Below are 12,870 nucleotides of genomic sequence, written 5' to 3'. Positions count from 1 at the left end.
TAGACTCTGCCCTGGTATGAGTTGTGTCGAGCTATTCATTAGTCTGTTTGAAAAATATGAAATTGATAAAATGGGTTATTAATCCGTACAACTGCAGCAGTGGAGGACTATTATTCTGCTGCGTGATACTGCAGAAGAACTGATGACGGCACGGTTTGATCTTCGGCTGACCAATCAGCAGAAAGGGGCGTTTAATTCCCGCCCACATGTAGAAAGCGAATATTCAAGCTGTTTATTCATTTTTCCACCCATGAACGAAAAACAAAAATTTAAGCTGAATTCTCGTTTTTCGTTTTTTGGAAAAAAACGAAAAAGGAGCCGTTTTCTCATTTTTCTACTTTCAATATTAAATAAAAAAACGAATGATCGAATGATACACGGATTCATGTGCTGATAAACTGTCAAAATAGTGGAGTAATAATGTAATTTTCTTCTTTCTTTCTTTTTTCCTCCTTTATATATGATTATATTGTGTTTGATTTAATTAGATAAGTAATCGTCGAACTTCCTCTCTTCTGTTTGTCCTGTGTAGCATGACCAGGTGATTGTTATTTGACTAATTCATTGCTGCTCAAAATGAACTCAGATTGTGTTTGTTACTCACACCCTGACGAAGGCAAAATAGCCGCAACGCGTAGGTGTGCACTTGTCACCTGTTTTTAAAACTTATAGCCATGATGAAATAAAGGCTTTTTACATAAGTAAAAATAAGACTTTTAATAAATAAGACTTTTTGAATAAGATTTGAGTGCCTTGGACTACTATTATTCTTATGAGTTGAATCATCCTTTGCACCCAAAGAGCACCGAGACAAGAACCCTATACCCCGTGTAGCACTTCTTTTGCATTCTTTATTTCGAGAAACTGTCAAAATATGTTTGTGATTGATAAAATTTTGTATACTTTCCCCCCAGATCCCATTAAACAGAGATGTAAATGAAAGTGTGATATAAATGAAAGAAGTGTGGAAGTGCATCAGTTACTACATATCTTTCTCAACTCTGGCCCATGAGGTCAACTTTCCTGCAGAGTTTACTTTAGATCTAAACTCACCTGCCTGTAACTTTCTAGTAATCCTGAAGACCTTGATTAGCTTGTTCACATGTGTTTAATTAGGGTTGAGCTAGACTTTTCAGGAAAGTGGACCTCAAGGGCCAGAGCTATAAACCCCTGAATAGAGTCTATCCTCAACTCTATCCTCAGCTCTTAGCCAGGTTATGCAATACATTAGTAATATGTTAATAGCAGAGGTGGGACCAAGTCATTGTTTTGCAAGTAACAAGTAAGTCTCGAGTCTTTGCATTCAAGTCTCGAGTCAAGTCCCAATTAAAATAAAGCTATGTAAACAATTGCATTTTTACAACACTACAAGTGTGTCCCATCAGGTAATGAAAAGTTCGACACACACTTGTGGTCTTCATGCTCACTTGAACACTTGGGCCAAATACAGGAAATACGTCATATAAGTAGTCAAGTGGTCAAGTGCAAAGACCGCAAGTGTGGGTATTTGGACAAGGCTGTAGAACAGCTCAGATACAGGAAGAAAAACGTACACAATGGCCGCACACGCAAAGACAAAAATATTCTACATTTCATTAGGTTTTTGGCTCATTATAGGTGAGTATTAAATGTTGTGATGTTTGTTTTTAATAGATCATGTTTATCGTTTTGTAATGGCACATTTTATGCTAAGCGTGTTTTCTGAGAAGACTAAACAAATTAAGAGGTGATTTATTGTTAATTCTTGACATAATAATGATTTGCATGTTGTTTGTTTAGGTGTTGAAAGCTTCGACGCTTGGTCAAACCATAGATTAACAGTTCAGACTGGAGGATCTGTCATCATCCCATGTCATTATGACAAGAAATACACACAGCAGAAGAAATACTGGTTCTCAGAGATTGATAAAACATACAGAAACACCTCCGAGGAGAATCTATCAATAATTGATCATCCTGATCAGAATCTCTTTACTGTGTCTATGAGAAACCTGGAGAATGAAGACACTGGACTTTATTATTGTGTTGTGGACACTGAAGGAAATCTGGCCAGCACATATGTGGTTTATCTCAAGGTTCAATCTGGTAAGAGATTTTGTATTTATTTTAATCACATTCTAATGTTAAATATGTGTTTTATTATCTCAAATGACTGGGGTATGTGTGTGTTCAGCTCTTGGTGGTGCAGATATAAAGATCAGAGCTGTTACACAGTGGGGAGGACTGACACATCCCAGAATTCATCAGTCCAGATCAGTGATGATGATGATGGAGGAAGTTCCTTCACTGTGCTGATGACTGAACTGAGACTGACTGATTCTGGCTGGTACTTCTGCTTTGCTGGACAGGCAGTGAGTCATGTTCATCTCACTGTAACTGAGGCAGAACCAGACAAAGAGAAATACACGTCAGTATTCAAACATTTGTCATTGACGTTTCTCAGAATCATCTTTGTGGAATGGATCTGTATTTGTCTGCATTTTGTTGTCATGCACTATTTCCTCAATTTCTTTTTCCTTTTACTCTAACGATCATTTCTTCATTGCCTACATGATTTTTCTTTTCTGTTGTTTTTTGTTTTAATCTTTGCAGAAGTGCAACAGGACATCACAAGTATAATAATAATACAATGAAGTCATTGACAAACCACAAAAGTACTACATCTGTATTCTTTAAAATAAATAAAGCTTAAACTTTATACATTTATTTATACATACACATATGTAGTTGTTTTTTGGTGTTTGGCTTAGTGTTATGTTAGAATCATTATTATACTCATACCTTTTGTTCTTTTAATATTTTTGAATTGTTTTTAGCTTTATTTTTTTTGTTTTAATTTAAATGTTTTAGTTTTGAATTGTTGTATGCATTTGTCATTTTTATTTAATTTCTTTTATTTTCTTAAATGTGTGTGTGTGTATATATATAGTATTTATAGAGTTTTAGCTTTTAGTTTTAATTACTTTTTCTTATTTGTAAGTCGCTTTGGATAAAAGCGTCTGCTAAATGACTAAAAGTAAAGTAAAGTAAAGTAAACTAATTCTACGACTATTAGGCTGAAATATTTCAGATATTTCTTATTTTCTGGTGCCATTTATGCAGCCGATTTAGTCCCACATCATTTAAAAAAAACTATTTGAAAAGATTTTAAAATGTTTCTTTATTTCTCACAGAGATAATGAACCCCTGAATGTGTGGCTTCCAGTTTCAGCTGCGCTTCTGCTGTTATTGATTCTGATCGGTGTTTTCATCTGGAGATTGAGACGGAGACCCAGTCAGTTTGACCTCTTTTTTTTTTTTTAATAATTCATTTCATTCAATTCCATTTTATAATATATTTCAAAAGCACAATTTCTGTATATAGTATATCAATTGTTAATGTAATGTTATTGTTTCTCTTTTTTTTAAATGAAGAGCAAGACCAACACCAAATCAGAGAGAGAAACAGCAGCACAACCATTGACAGAGTAAGTCATTTAGTTTATGAGAAACTACTTATGAAAATGTTTGTTTGACAACATCAGTGTTCAGTTTGGCAAATTTTTTGAAACCATCTTTAACATTCTCTAAATTCAACATTACTTCAACGTTAATTCAGAGTAGAATTAACATTCTATTCTGTAAGTGCAATTTTCTGAACTGTTTTATGGGACTTCAGAACTCTGTTACATGTCCACAAAATGTAGAAGTAACTCACCCAAAACATTTAATTCGTGCTTCAAAATATAGTTATCGTGCCAGCAAATTGGTCAGTGCCAACAAAATTAAGTTTACTTGTCATTGTGTGAGCTGCACTGGTCAAAATGTTTGGATGTTTATTCACCATTTTATTTTTATTGTATTTTTTGTTGGCACTGACTGCCAACTGTCGTATACAGATATCAATTAGATGGCTATTCCTGGCAACGGCTCTACTTTTAAACTGACGCCTGCCATGGTGTGTTTCTTATTTGTGTCTGATAAATTACATACCTGGATAAAGATGTCACTGTTTGACACTGTACAGTACATTTTTGTAGCAGTGTTTTACATTTGCATGTCCATTTTTACATATTTCTTTCATGTGAAGTCATGTATAGTGAACAGGAAAACAGCCACAAAATGACATCCCGGGAAGCATTGGGTTGGCCATGGAACCTGTAGTTTATTAAATGAGTCACATGTTGATTTCTTGATATTTTTTCTGTATCGTTTTGTGTGAAATGCAGATCTACTCTAAACCTGAAGATCCTGTCATATACAGCACTATAAATGATGAAAACCCTAATCTAAGTAGACCAGACAAGCACTGATGTGATGAATTCAGACATAATTATATATCCTGTTTATTATACAATCCCTTTCTCCACAGGATCCCATCAAGGACATAACCTACTACAGTATTACTGATGATGTTCCTCGGAGTGAAGCGATGAAGTCTCCAGCAGGTGGAGCAATATACAGCATAATATACAGCACTGTGGGTCCACACTGACAGCAACAGTGGCAACTAGAGATGCACCGATTGCAATTTTCTTGGCCGATTCCGATTTCTGATTTTTTGTTAGTGTGATCTGCCGATACCGATTTTTGCCGATTCCGATTTTCTTTCTAAGAACTATAATTGACAGCATATACAAACAAAAATCTACTTTTCTTCAATATAATAAAGTTGTATTTTCATTTTAAAAAACACAAGTATAAAGTCAGTAATAAAATAAGAACAAATAAAAAAAATTGCAAAAAACAGCACAAATAAATGCAATAGAATAAAGAGAGCTATGAAACTAAGTTTTTCAGGTTAAGTAAGTTTTTATTCAGGTAAGAAATACTACAGAAATTAAAGTAATCAAATGTAAAATAACACATCCAGTGTTATTTTACATTTGATTACTTTAATGTCTGTAGTCTTCATTGTAAAAATTACATGATCAATATTATCTTTCAACGTTCAATTTAAATAAATGTAATTGTACAAACTATGTAGGCTACGATTTCAATTTGTTTATTGTGAAATAACTCAAACATATGTTTTTTTTTCTGTCCTCTGATAAAGCATTGTTCAGGGCTGCTGTTCCCAAAAGCTTTAATGCTTTCTTATGATGATTTTGGGAAACGCAGCCCTGTTTGAATACACTTTTAGAGGTGAGTGAACGCTCTCTTTGATGGATTGGTTCTGTATTGCAACATTTGCGTGTGTTCAGGTGAGCAGGAAAATAGTTCTATCCTACACAATTACTTGCGAACAAAGGTTATTCATCCAATTCAATGCATTTGTACGCATTATTATTATTATTATTTTAAATAAACAAAATCACTGGTAAATAAAACACACCTTAGTATCGATATTTTTAGTTTGAGTATGGATACTTTCGGTACTCACGTCAGTATCGATATATCGATACTTAGGATCGATACGCCCATCCCTACTCATTTCACACAGCGTGATTGTGAATCATCGACAGCTCCAGATATTTAGCATGACATATATTTCATGGGCGGCAATGTGTCAGCGATTCCCTCAGATCGCGTCTTTGATAATTCACACTGCGTGATTGTCACTCGCGTGAACGAGCACCGATTTGCCTCCGATTTCAGGCATTTGTCGGCGATTTCGCAAAACCTGTCGGCGAGTGAAAAATCGGGCTAAAATCGTGCAGTGTGAACTCGGCATGACCAGCCGATCACCGATCCTGGCCGATCATGAGGAAAATCGGCCGATTCCGGTCCCTTCACACAAGAACACAGAAGCTCCTGACCAAGAGAAACAAAATTAGCAGCAGAGGATTGTCATCACAACTTTTTTTGTAGTGTTTTTTTTTTTTTTTGTACTATAGTATCTCTGTTTAATTTCTTCATTGTAAAAATCACTTTAAGTTTACTTTTACAGTGTTCTGTTGTTTGCATGAATACAAACAAGCATATTTAAAATTAAATAAAGGTATTTTGCAGTTGTATGTGTCTTGGTTTCAGGTTCCTATCCTTGTCCTATGCCTTATTTTCTAATAAGTATACACAGCTTTTGCATGCCGTCAACAAAGATGGTCTGCTCATTCTGTATAAATGTATCACACACTTTGTGGTGAGCTCATATGTATGTATCGGCCTGCTGCTGTTGCACTCTGGTCTACACTGATCGGCACTGGAAGTGGAGCAGAAGTCAGTGTTTCTGCTTGAATGTTTAAGCACTGCTTCTGTTCTTATGTTTTTGTGGTTGATTTCTGTCCAACACCCACAGTGCAGATTCTCACATTATTTTCTTTTTTGCTCAGAAGTTCAGCACGCTCATTACAGGAACCAATGCAACACAGAACTGTACTTAAAGATTTTTTCTTCTTCTGAGATACAGAGAAGAAATGGGGCCTGCATATATCAAAAATAGTGGCGAACATGATATCAAACAGCAGACATTTTATTATGAAAATACCAGCATAACTGCATTTACAAAAATGTATACTGTAGTTCACTTGTTAGTAATTGTACAAACATGTTCAGCATAGCTTTATAAGAGGAGAGAACAGATCAGATATTAAAAATGTCTGGTGAAATCTGATGAAAGTTTCCCCAACCAATATTTACTGTTAAATTAATAATAGTAAGGAAAAAATGTAATACATAATTAGGGGTTATTTAAAACAAATTTTTTTTTTAAGTAAGATTACTTTTTTATATTAGACACTTTTTGCATTGTTTTCTCAAACCTTGAATGTTTAAGCACTGCTTCTGTTCTTATGTTTTTGTGGTTGATTTCTGTCCAACACCCACAGTGCAGATTCTCACATTATTTTCTTTTTTGCTCAGAAGTTCAGCACGCTCATTACAGGAACCAATGCAACACAGAACTGTACTTAAAGATTTTTTCTTCTTCTGAGATACAGAGAAGAAATGGGGCCTGCATATATCAAAAATAGTGGCGAACATGATATCAAACAGCAGACATTTTATTATGAAAATACCAGCATAACTGCATTTACAAAAATGTATACTGTAGTTCACTTGTTAGTAATTGTACAAACATGTTCAGCATAGCTTTATAAGAGGAGAGAACAGATCAGATATTAAAAATGTCTGGTGAACCATTATTTACTGTTAAATTAATAATAGTTAGGAAAAAATTTAATACATAATTAGGGGTTATTTAAAAAAAAATTTTTTTTTAAGTAAGATTACTTTTTATATTAGACACTTTTTGCATTGTTTTCTCAAACTCTGATATAATTTTCTTTTATCTCATGCTACAAATGTTTTGCTGTTCTGACAGTTTAGAGTTTGAACATGCTTTTATTTTGTTAATCAAATTTTGCTTTTTCAAAATAATTTATACCAACCCCCATGAACCCTTTCCCTCAACTCCACCCCATTTTATTTGAAGTGTTTTAAATAAAAAATATAAACAGAAATAAATGTTGTAAAACACAAATTATGAAAATTATTGAACAAACAATAATAATAAAAAATAACCTTACAATTAAACATTACAGTTTGTGTGCTTTAATCGCGTTCATAGTTGTGTCAAATTAGTGGCTGATATAGAAAAATGTTGTTCAATCAGTCGCAGTAAATGCAGAAAGTCATCTGCTCAGACATTATTTCTTAAACATTTCGACAGTAATTACATTACTGTTAGCATACATTCACAAATCAAAATAGAGCCCATAAATAAAATATGTATTTGTTGTTGCTAGTGTGATGTTGCTGGCTGCAAACTGGCTAAATTTGCTCACTTGCTGGTGCTTATGTGGTTTAAGGCGATATTTCTCCTCTTCCTCTGAAACAGGAGGAAACACAGACACTGCAAGACCTGACCAGCTCTCATGCACATGCACTCCGCTATGATTTACACTCTGATTCTCTCTGGGATTTTACTTCACATCTCAGGTAGTAATAAAACACTTACAATTCTCTCTTATAATTAGCGTTGTTAAACTATTGCATGGTGTTTTGTTAAACTTGCATTTTTACAATTGTTTAACTTGAATTCTTTGAGCTTTGAATTCTTACGTTTCGTACATGTGCAGTTTATGGATGTTTTCATTTAATCTTGTTTACAGATGAAGCTGTAATTAATGCACTGAATATCGGAGTGAAATCTGGATCACCTGGAATTTTTCCCTGTCTATATGATAAAAAACATAAAGAAAACCGTAAATACTGGTGTGAGGGGTCATATTGGGTCTCTTGCAGTATTTTGACATATGCAAATGAGACAGGAAAATATTCCCTCACTGATTATCCAGCCCAGAGTATTTTTACAGTGCAATGGGAGAATCTGCAGACCTCAGACTCTGGATATTACTGGTGTGCTGTGGAGATCGGTGACTATAACACTCTAGACGCCGGTTATTATTTGTATCTGACGGTACGATCAGGTAAGAATATCTTTCCAAATTCCAAATTATTGTAATAATGTGGCTAAGTAATGTTATAAAACATATAAAAGGTTGTTGTTGGATTATGTGTGATAGATATTTATTTCTGTAGCTAAAAAAAAGAATAACTAAAAAAGGAGAACTTGACAGGGCAATGACTAGCTTAATGTGAACCGATGTGGCCATAATTGTGCTTAATTACTGAGAAATCATTATTTTTCTTCAGTTACCCAATATAAACGCTAATTCAGATTATAATTCCTCTGAACGATTCCGGTTTGCAGAGAATCAGATCTCAGAAACCGTGGCGAATGGTTCATACAGTAGGCTAAGTGTGTTGATCCATTAAAGTAAAAACCGGCTCAAGAATTAATCGGACCATTCTGTTTTTTACTCAGAACCGACTCGTAAAAATCGTTCTGGATCGGATTAATCTGATCGCTGAATGCTGATTAAATAAGCGTTTTGTGGTACACGTGCGACGCTGGCTGAAATCAGAATGGCAAATTGAAATAGAGGTCTACTATTTCGAATTTCACCTCAGTGTATTTTTGTAGGCTGTTCAGTGCGCATCGGCGGAAGAATGAACGTCCGATTGGACAGCTGTAACCCTTACAAAAATTAACCATGGTTTTATTATAGTAAAAATGTAGTAACCATGTTTTTTTTTTGGCGTAGCCTATTAATTAATTCAATTTTATAACCACAAATACTATTTACTACACATACTGTGGATAAACTATGGTTAGTTTAGGAAAACATGGCTAGTTTAACTATAACCATGTTTTTAAAATTTATTTTTTATTATTTTTTATTTTAAAATATTAAAATCACATGGTTACTTTTGGTAAGGAAAGAGTTCCAGAATTGTTTTAAAAAATTTACTGGCTTCAAATGAAGTAAAGTAAATACTTTATGATATCAATAAAATGTACACATTTACATTTTAGAAACAATAAGCCATTTGATTTTTTAAATCTTATCGATCCTTTTGTCTGTGTTCAGCTCCTGATGTGTCTGTGGTGAGCAGCAGTGTATCTGGACATGAAGGTGGTGATATCAGTGTTCAGTGTCTCTACAGTCCTAGATATCAGGATAAACTCAAACAGTGGTGCAGATATAAAGATCAGAGCTGTTACACAGTGGGGAGGACTGACACATCCCAGAATTCATCAGTCCAGATCAGTGATGATGATGGGGGAAGATCCTTCACTGTGCTGACGACTGGACTGAGACTGACTGATTCTGGCTGGTACTTCTGCTCTGTAGGAGATCTGCAGGTTCCTGTTCAACTCACGGTCACTGAACCCAAAAGAGGTAAGATCACAAACCAGTTTAGCCATGGTGACACTCTTAATTTTATTAAATCTAACATATTTTTGTTTCTTTTCAAGCATTTACAACTATTCCGGCAACTGCACCATCTGACTCTGAGGCAGACATGTAGGTGTAAACTTACTTGACCATTTAAAAAATCAATCACATCCAATAATTTTCTAGCCAGAATATTTTAATGTGACATCACAACCAGGGGTTGTAAAAAAAAGGCAAAAACTTTCAGTTTATATGCTGTGAATCTCTATAGTGATAGATTGTTGATTAGTCTTTTTTTTTTAAATAAAAACTTCATTTTATTCTGTAAATATTACTTTTGATTTTATGTTTTTTACCTAAAATAGATGATCTCTATCATGTTATTCCAAACAGATACAACATATTTAAAAAAATGTTTTTACATTTGAATAATAAACAGTAAGGAACCGTTACACCGAGTTTATCAGACTGCTTAGGAACAGTAATAGCTAATTAAGATATGAAATTTATAAAATCATTAATTTCTCTGAAAAACCATAAAAGCCAACGTAAAATATTCTGGATGCACCATATACTATGGAAACACATTTCCGCCACATAATAAATAATGTTTTGGTAAATCATAATTATGATTATGATATAAAATGTCAAAATTATGAGATGAGAAGTCAAAATTTGATGTAAAAAGTCAACATTATGAGATAAAACATGAAAACTAAACTAAAATTAAAATTTATGACAAAAATAAATTGTTGGAAAGTTGACATTTTGAAATAAAAGTTAAAATTATGACATACGTAAGTCATAACTTTGTGATTAAAAGTTACAATTATGACAAAGTCAAATTTTCGAGATAAAAAGTTATAATTATTACATACAAAATTTCTAGGAAATTTCTATTTTCTTGGAAATGGCCTTCCATAACAAACAGCTATAATGATAACATTATGCTCAAACTAAGAAACTTGTTTCTCCATTTCTGCTATTTCCAAGAGCTATGATTTCTGATTCAAAACCTGAGACAGACAGGTAAGTGTAAACATTGTTATTCAGTCATTCATAATAGTAACTGTATTGCCAGACTGTTACATGCACCATAGTAATGTTATTTTTAATTGCAGAGCTGAAACCCATCCATCTCTAACAGCAGCCTCAGAGACTGTTAATACTGAAATACACAGCAGCACGGATGAGCAAAACAAGTAGCTATTTAAGGCAGTTGCTTGAAATGACATCTCTAAATTACAAACAAAGCTTTACAAGATTAACCTGCTGCTGTTATGATCAAAACAAATATATCTCTTCATCACTACAGGTCTGATGTGATTCTGGTCACGTGTTTGCTTTCGATGTTTATGCTGTTACTGATTGTTACTCTTGTTGCCATAGTAACCTGGAGGCTGAGAAAAAAGCCCGGTGAGTTTCTCATAAATCAATAAATGGACATAATATATATTTATAAAGGAGATAATAAAGTGACTCGAGAGGCATTCAACTAGCACATTTATAGAAAAATCGAGCCCGGTCTCATGAAAATGCGTATAAATAGTTCGCCAAATAAAAACGTGTGGTATTGATACGCAAAAATGGACTTTGGCGTGCATATGATACGCATGTGTTCGGTGTGCATATAATACGCAGTTTTCGCGTGCATATGATACGAAATTTGTTGGCGTACATATGATACGCATCTACCCCACAGCCCTAAACCTACCCATCGCGTAGCATATACACGCCAAAGTCAATTTTTGCGTATCAATACCACGAGTTTTCGTTTTTATTTGGCGTACTATTTATACGCACTTTCATGAGATCGGGTGGGACAAAATCGGTCAAATATAAAGTTCATCGTCTTGATGCAAGCACATTTGACCATAGAATGATTAGATTGACCAATCAGAATCAAGCATTCCAGAGGGCTGTATAAAATAAATAGTATTTTATACTATTTGTGTATTTTATTCATAAACCCCTGTTAAGTCTAATTTTGGTTCCACAAATAACCTATCAGTGAACAGTTCTTAGAAGAACCTTTTTTTCTTAGTGTGAAGAACATACAAATCTATAGAACATTTTTTCACTAGAAAGACATTTTTGTGGAATGGAAAGATTCAATGGATGTTAATAGTGTAAAATATTATGGGATTTAATCTTCATATCTCACTTTGACAGAGAGGGGTCAAATTAGAGAAGGGCATTTTAACAGCACCAGAAATACAGTAAGTATTTTAGGATTTTATTAACATACTGATGCAATTCAGAAGTCTTCAGAGAAGAACACATTCACCCAAAACTCATTTACTGAGATGCTGATTGCAAATGAATGATCGTCATGTGTGTTTTTTCACAGTCCTCTGCCTCAGTGGATGATAATTCAGTGATTTACAGTTCTGTGATTACCTTTCGTAAAGCAGTAAGTGTCTCCTCTTGAGATTTTTGTAAAAGTGATGTGCAGTTTTGGCAGGGGCTGTATGTTTGTCTAGTTAAAAAGGGAAATTTGTTTGTAAATTATCACTATTTTTGCATATCCATTATGTGACACGTGTGGCACTGAAATGACACACTAAGGGTTGTGATGCAGAAATGAGATTCTCAGAGCTGATCTTGTTTATTCACAGCCTTCATCATCAGTGAATTCAGAAGGTGAAGTGATCTACAGCTCTGTGAAATAAACTCCCAAGCCTGTGAGTTCTGAATGAAGTTATGAGAAAGCGAAAGTCAATAATTGTAAATTAATAAAATTAATTAATTTCAGTTTAGACAGTGTGAAGGTTCAGTGCTTAACGTATGCAACTAAAACATGTGAGTCATATGCTGGTTGGCAATACTGTGAAAGCAAAATGAATTATTCAAGGCTTACTGTACATAGTTGTGAAGTACATTTCTGAAGTAGATATGCATATTACAGGTATATTCCAGAATGAATTCATGACCAAATCAACACTTTAGAAAGAGTTGAAATATTCTGTAATGTTTCTACTCACTCTTTCTTTTAAGTCCACATTAGGCCTACATCATTTTTAGAGTTGCATACAGTAAATGCAGTTTTGTTAGTTGCAATGAAATCGTTTTTTAAAATAAGGTTATTTTTAATATTAAATTAAATTGTACTTTTATTAATTTCAATGGCACCTTTTAAAAAACCAATAAAAGTGTCTGCATGAAATAGTTTATGTACCTTGCTTACACACATTGCTTATATATATTT

The 12,870-nt window shown here is 33.9% G+C and overlaps 1 protein-coding gene across 1 annotated transcript in view; it reads left to right on the top strand.

Annotated features, from left to right (window-relative positions):
* The window catches only part of LOC107713634 (polymeric immunoglobulin receptor-like), an 18,932-nt gene extending 6,623 nt beyond the window's left edge, over positions 1 to 12,309 (top strand). The window contains exons 2-8 of the mRNA XM_016519205.1: positions 1,780 to 2,085; positions 9,354 to 9,665; positions 9,743 to 9,791; positions 10,656 to 10,691; positions 10,784 to 10,864; positions 10,978 to 11,078; positions 12,281 to 12,309. Coding sequence (XP_016374691.1) covers positions 1,780 to 2,085; positions 9,354 to 9,665; positions 9,743 to 9,791; positions 10,656 to 10,691; positions 10,784 to 10,864; positions 10,978 to 11,078; positions 12,281 to 12,309 — 914 coding nt within the window. The remainder of the gene's footprint in view (positions 1 to 1,779; positions 2,086 to 9,353; positions 9,666 to 9,742; positions 9,792 to 10,655; positions 10,692 to 10,783; positions 10,865 to 10,977; positions 11,079 to 12,280) is intronic.
* The last annotated feature ends 561 nt before the right edge of the window (positions 12,310 to 12,870 follow it).

Source organism: Sinocyclocheilus rhinocerous, unplaced genomic scaffold (genome assembly GCF_001515625.1).
Source record: "Sinocyclocheilus rhinocerous isolate Xijiao unplaced genomic scaffold, SAMN03320098_v1.1 scaffold898, whole genome shotgun sequence".
NCBI classification, from domain to species: Eukaryota; Metazoa; Chordata; class Actinopteri; order Cypriniformes; family Cyprinidae; genus Sinocyclocheilus; species Sinocyclocheilus rhinocerous.
This window is presented reverse-complemented; position numbering and strand designations above follow the sequence as displayed.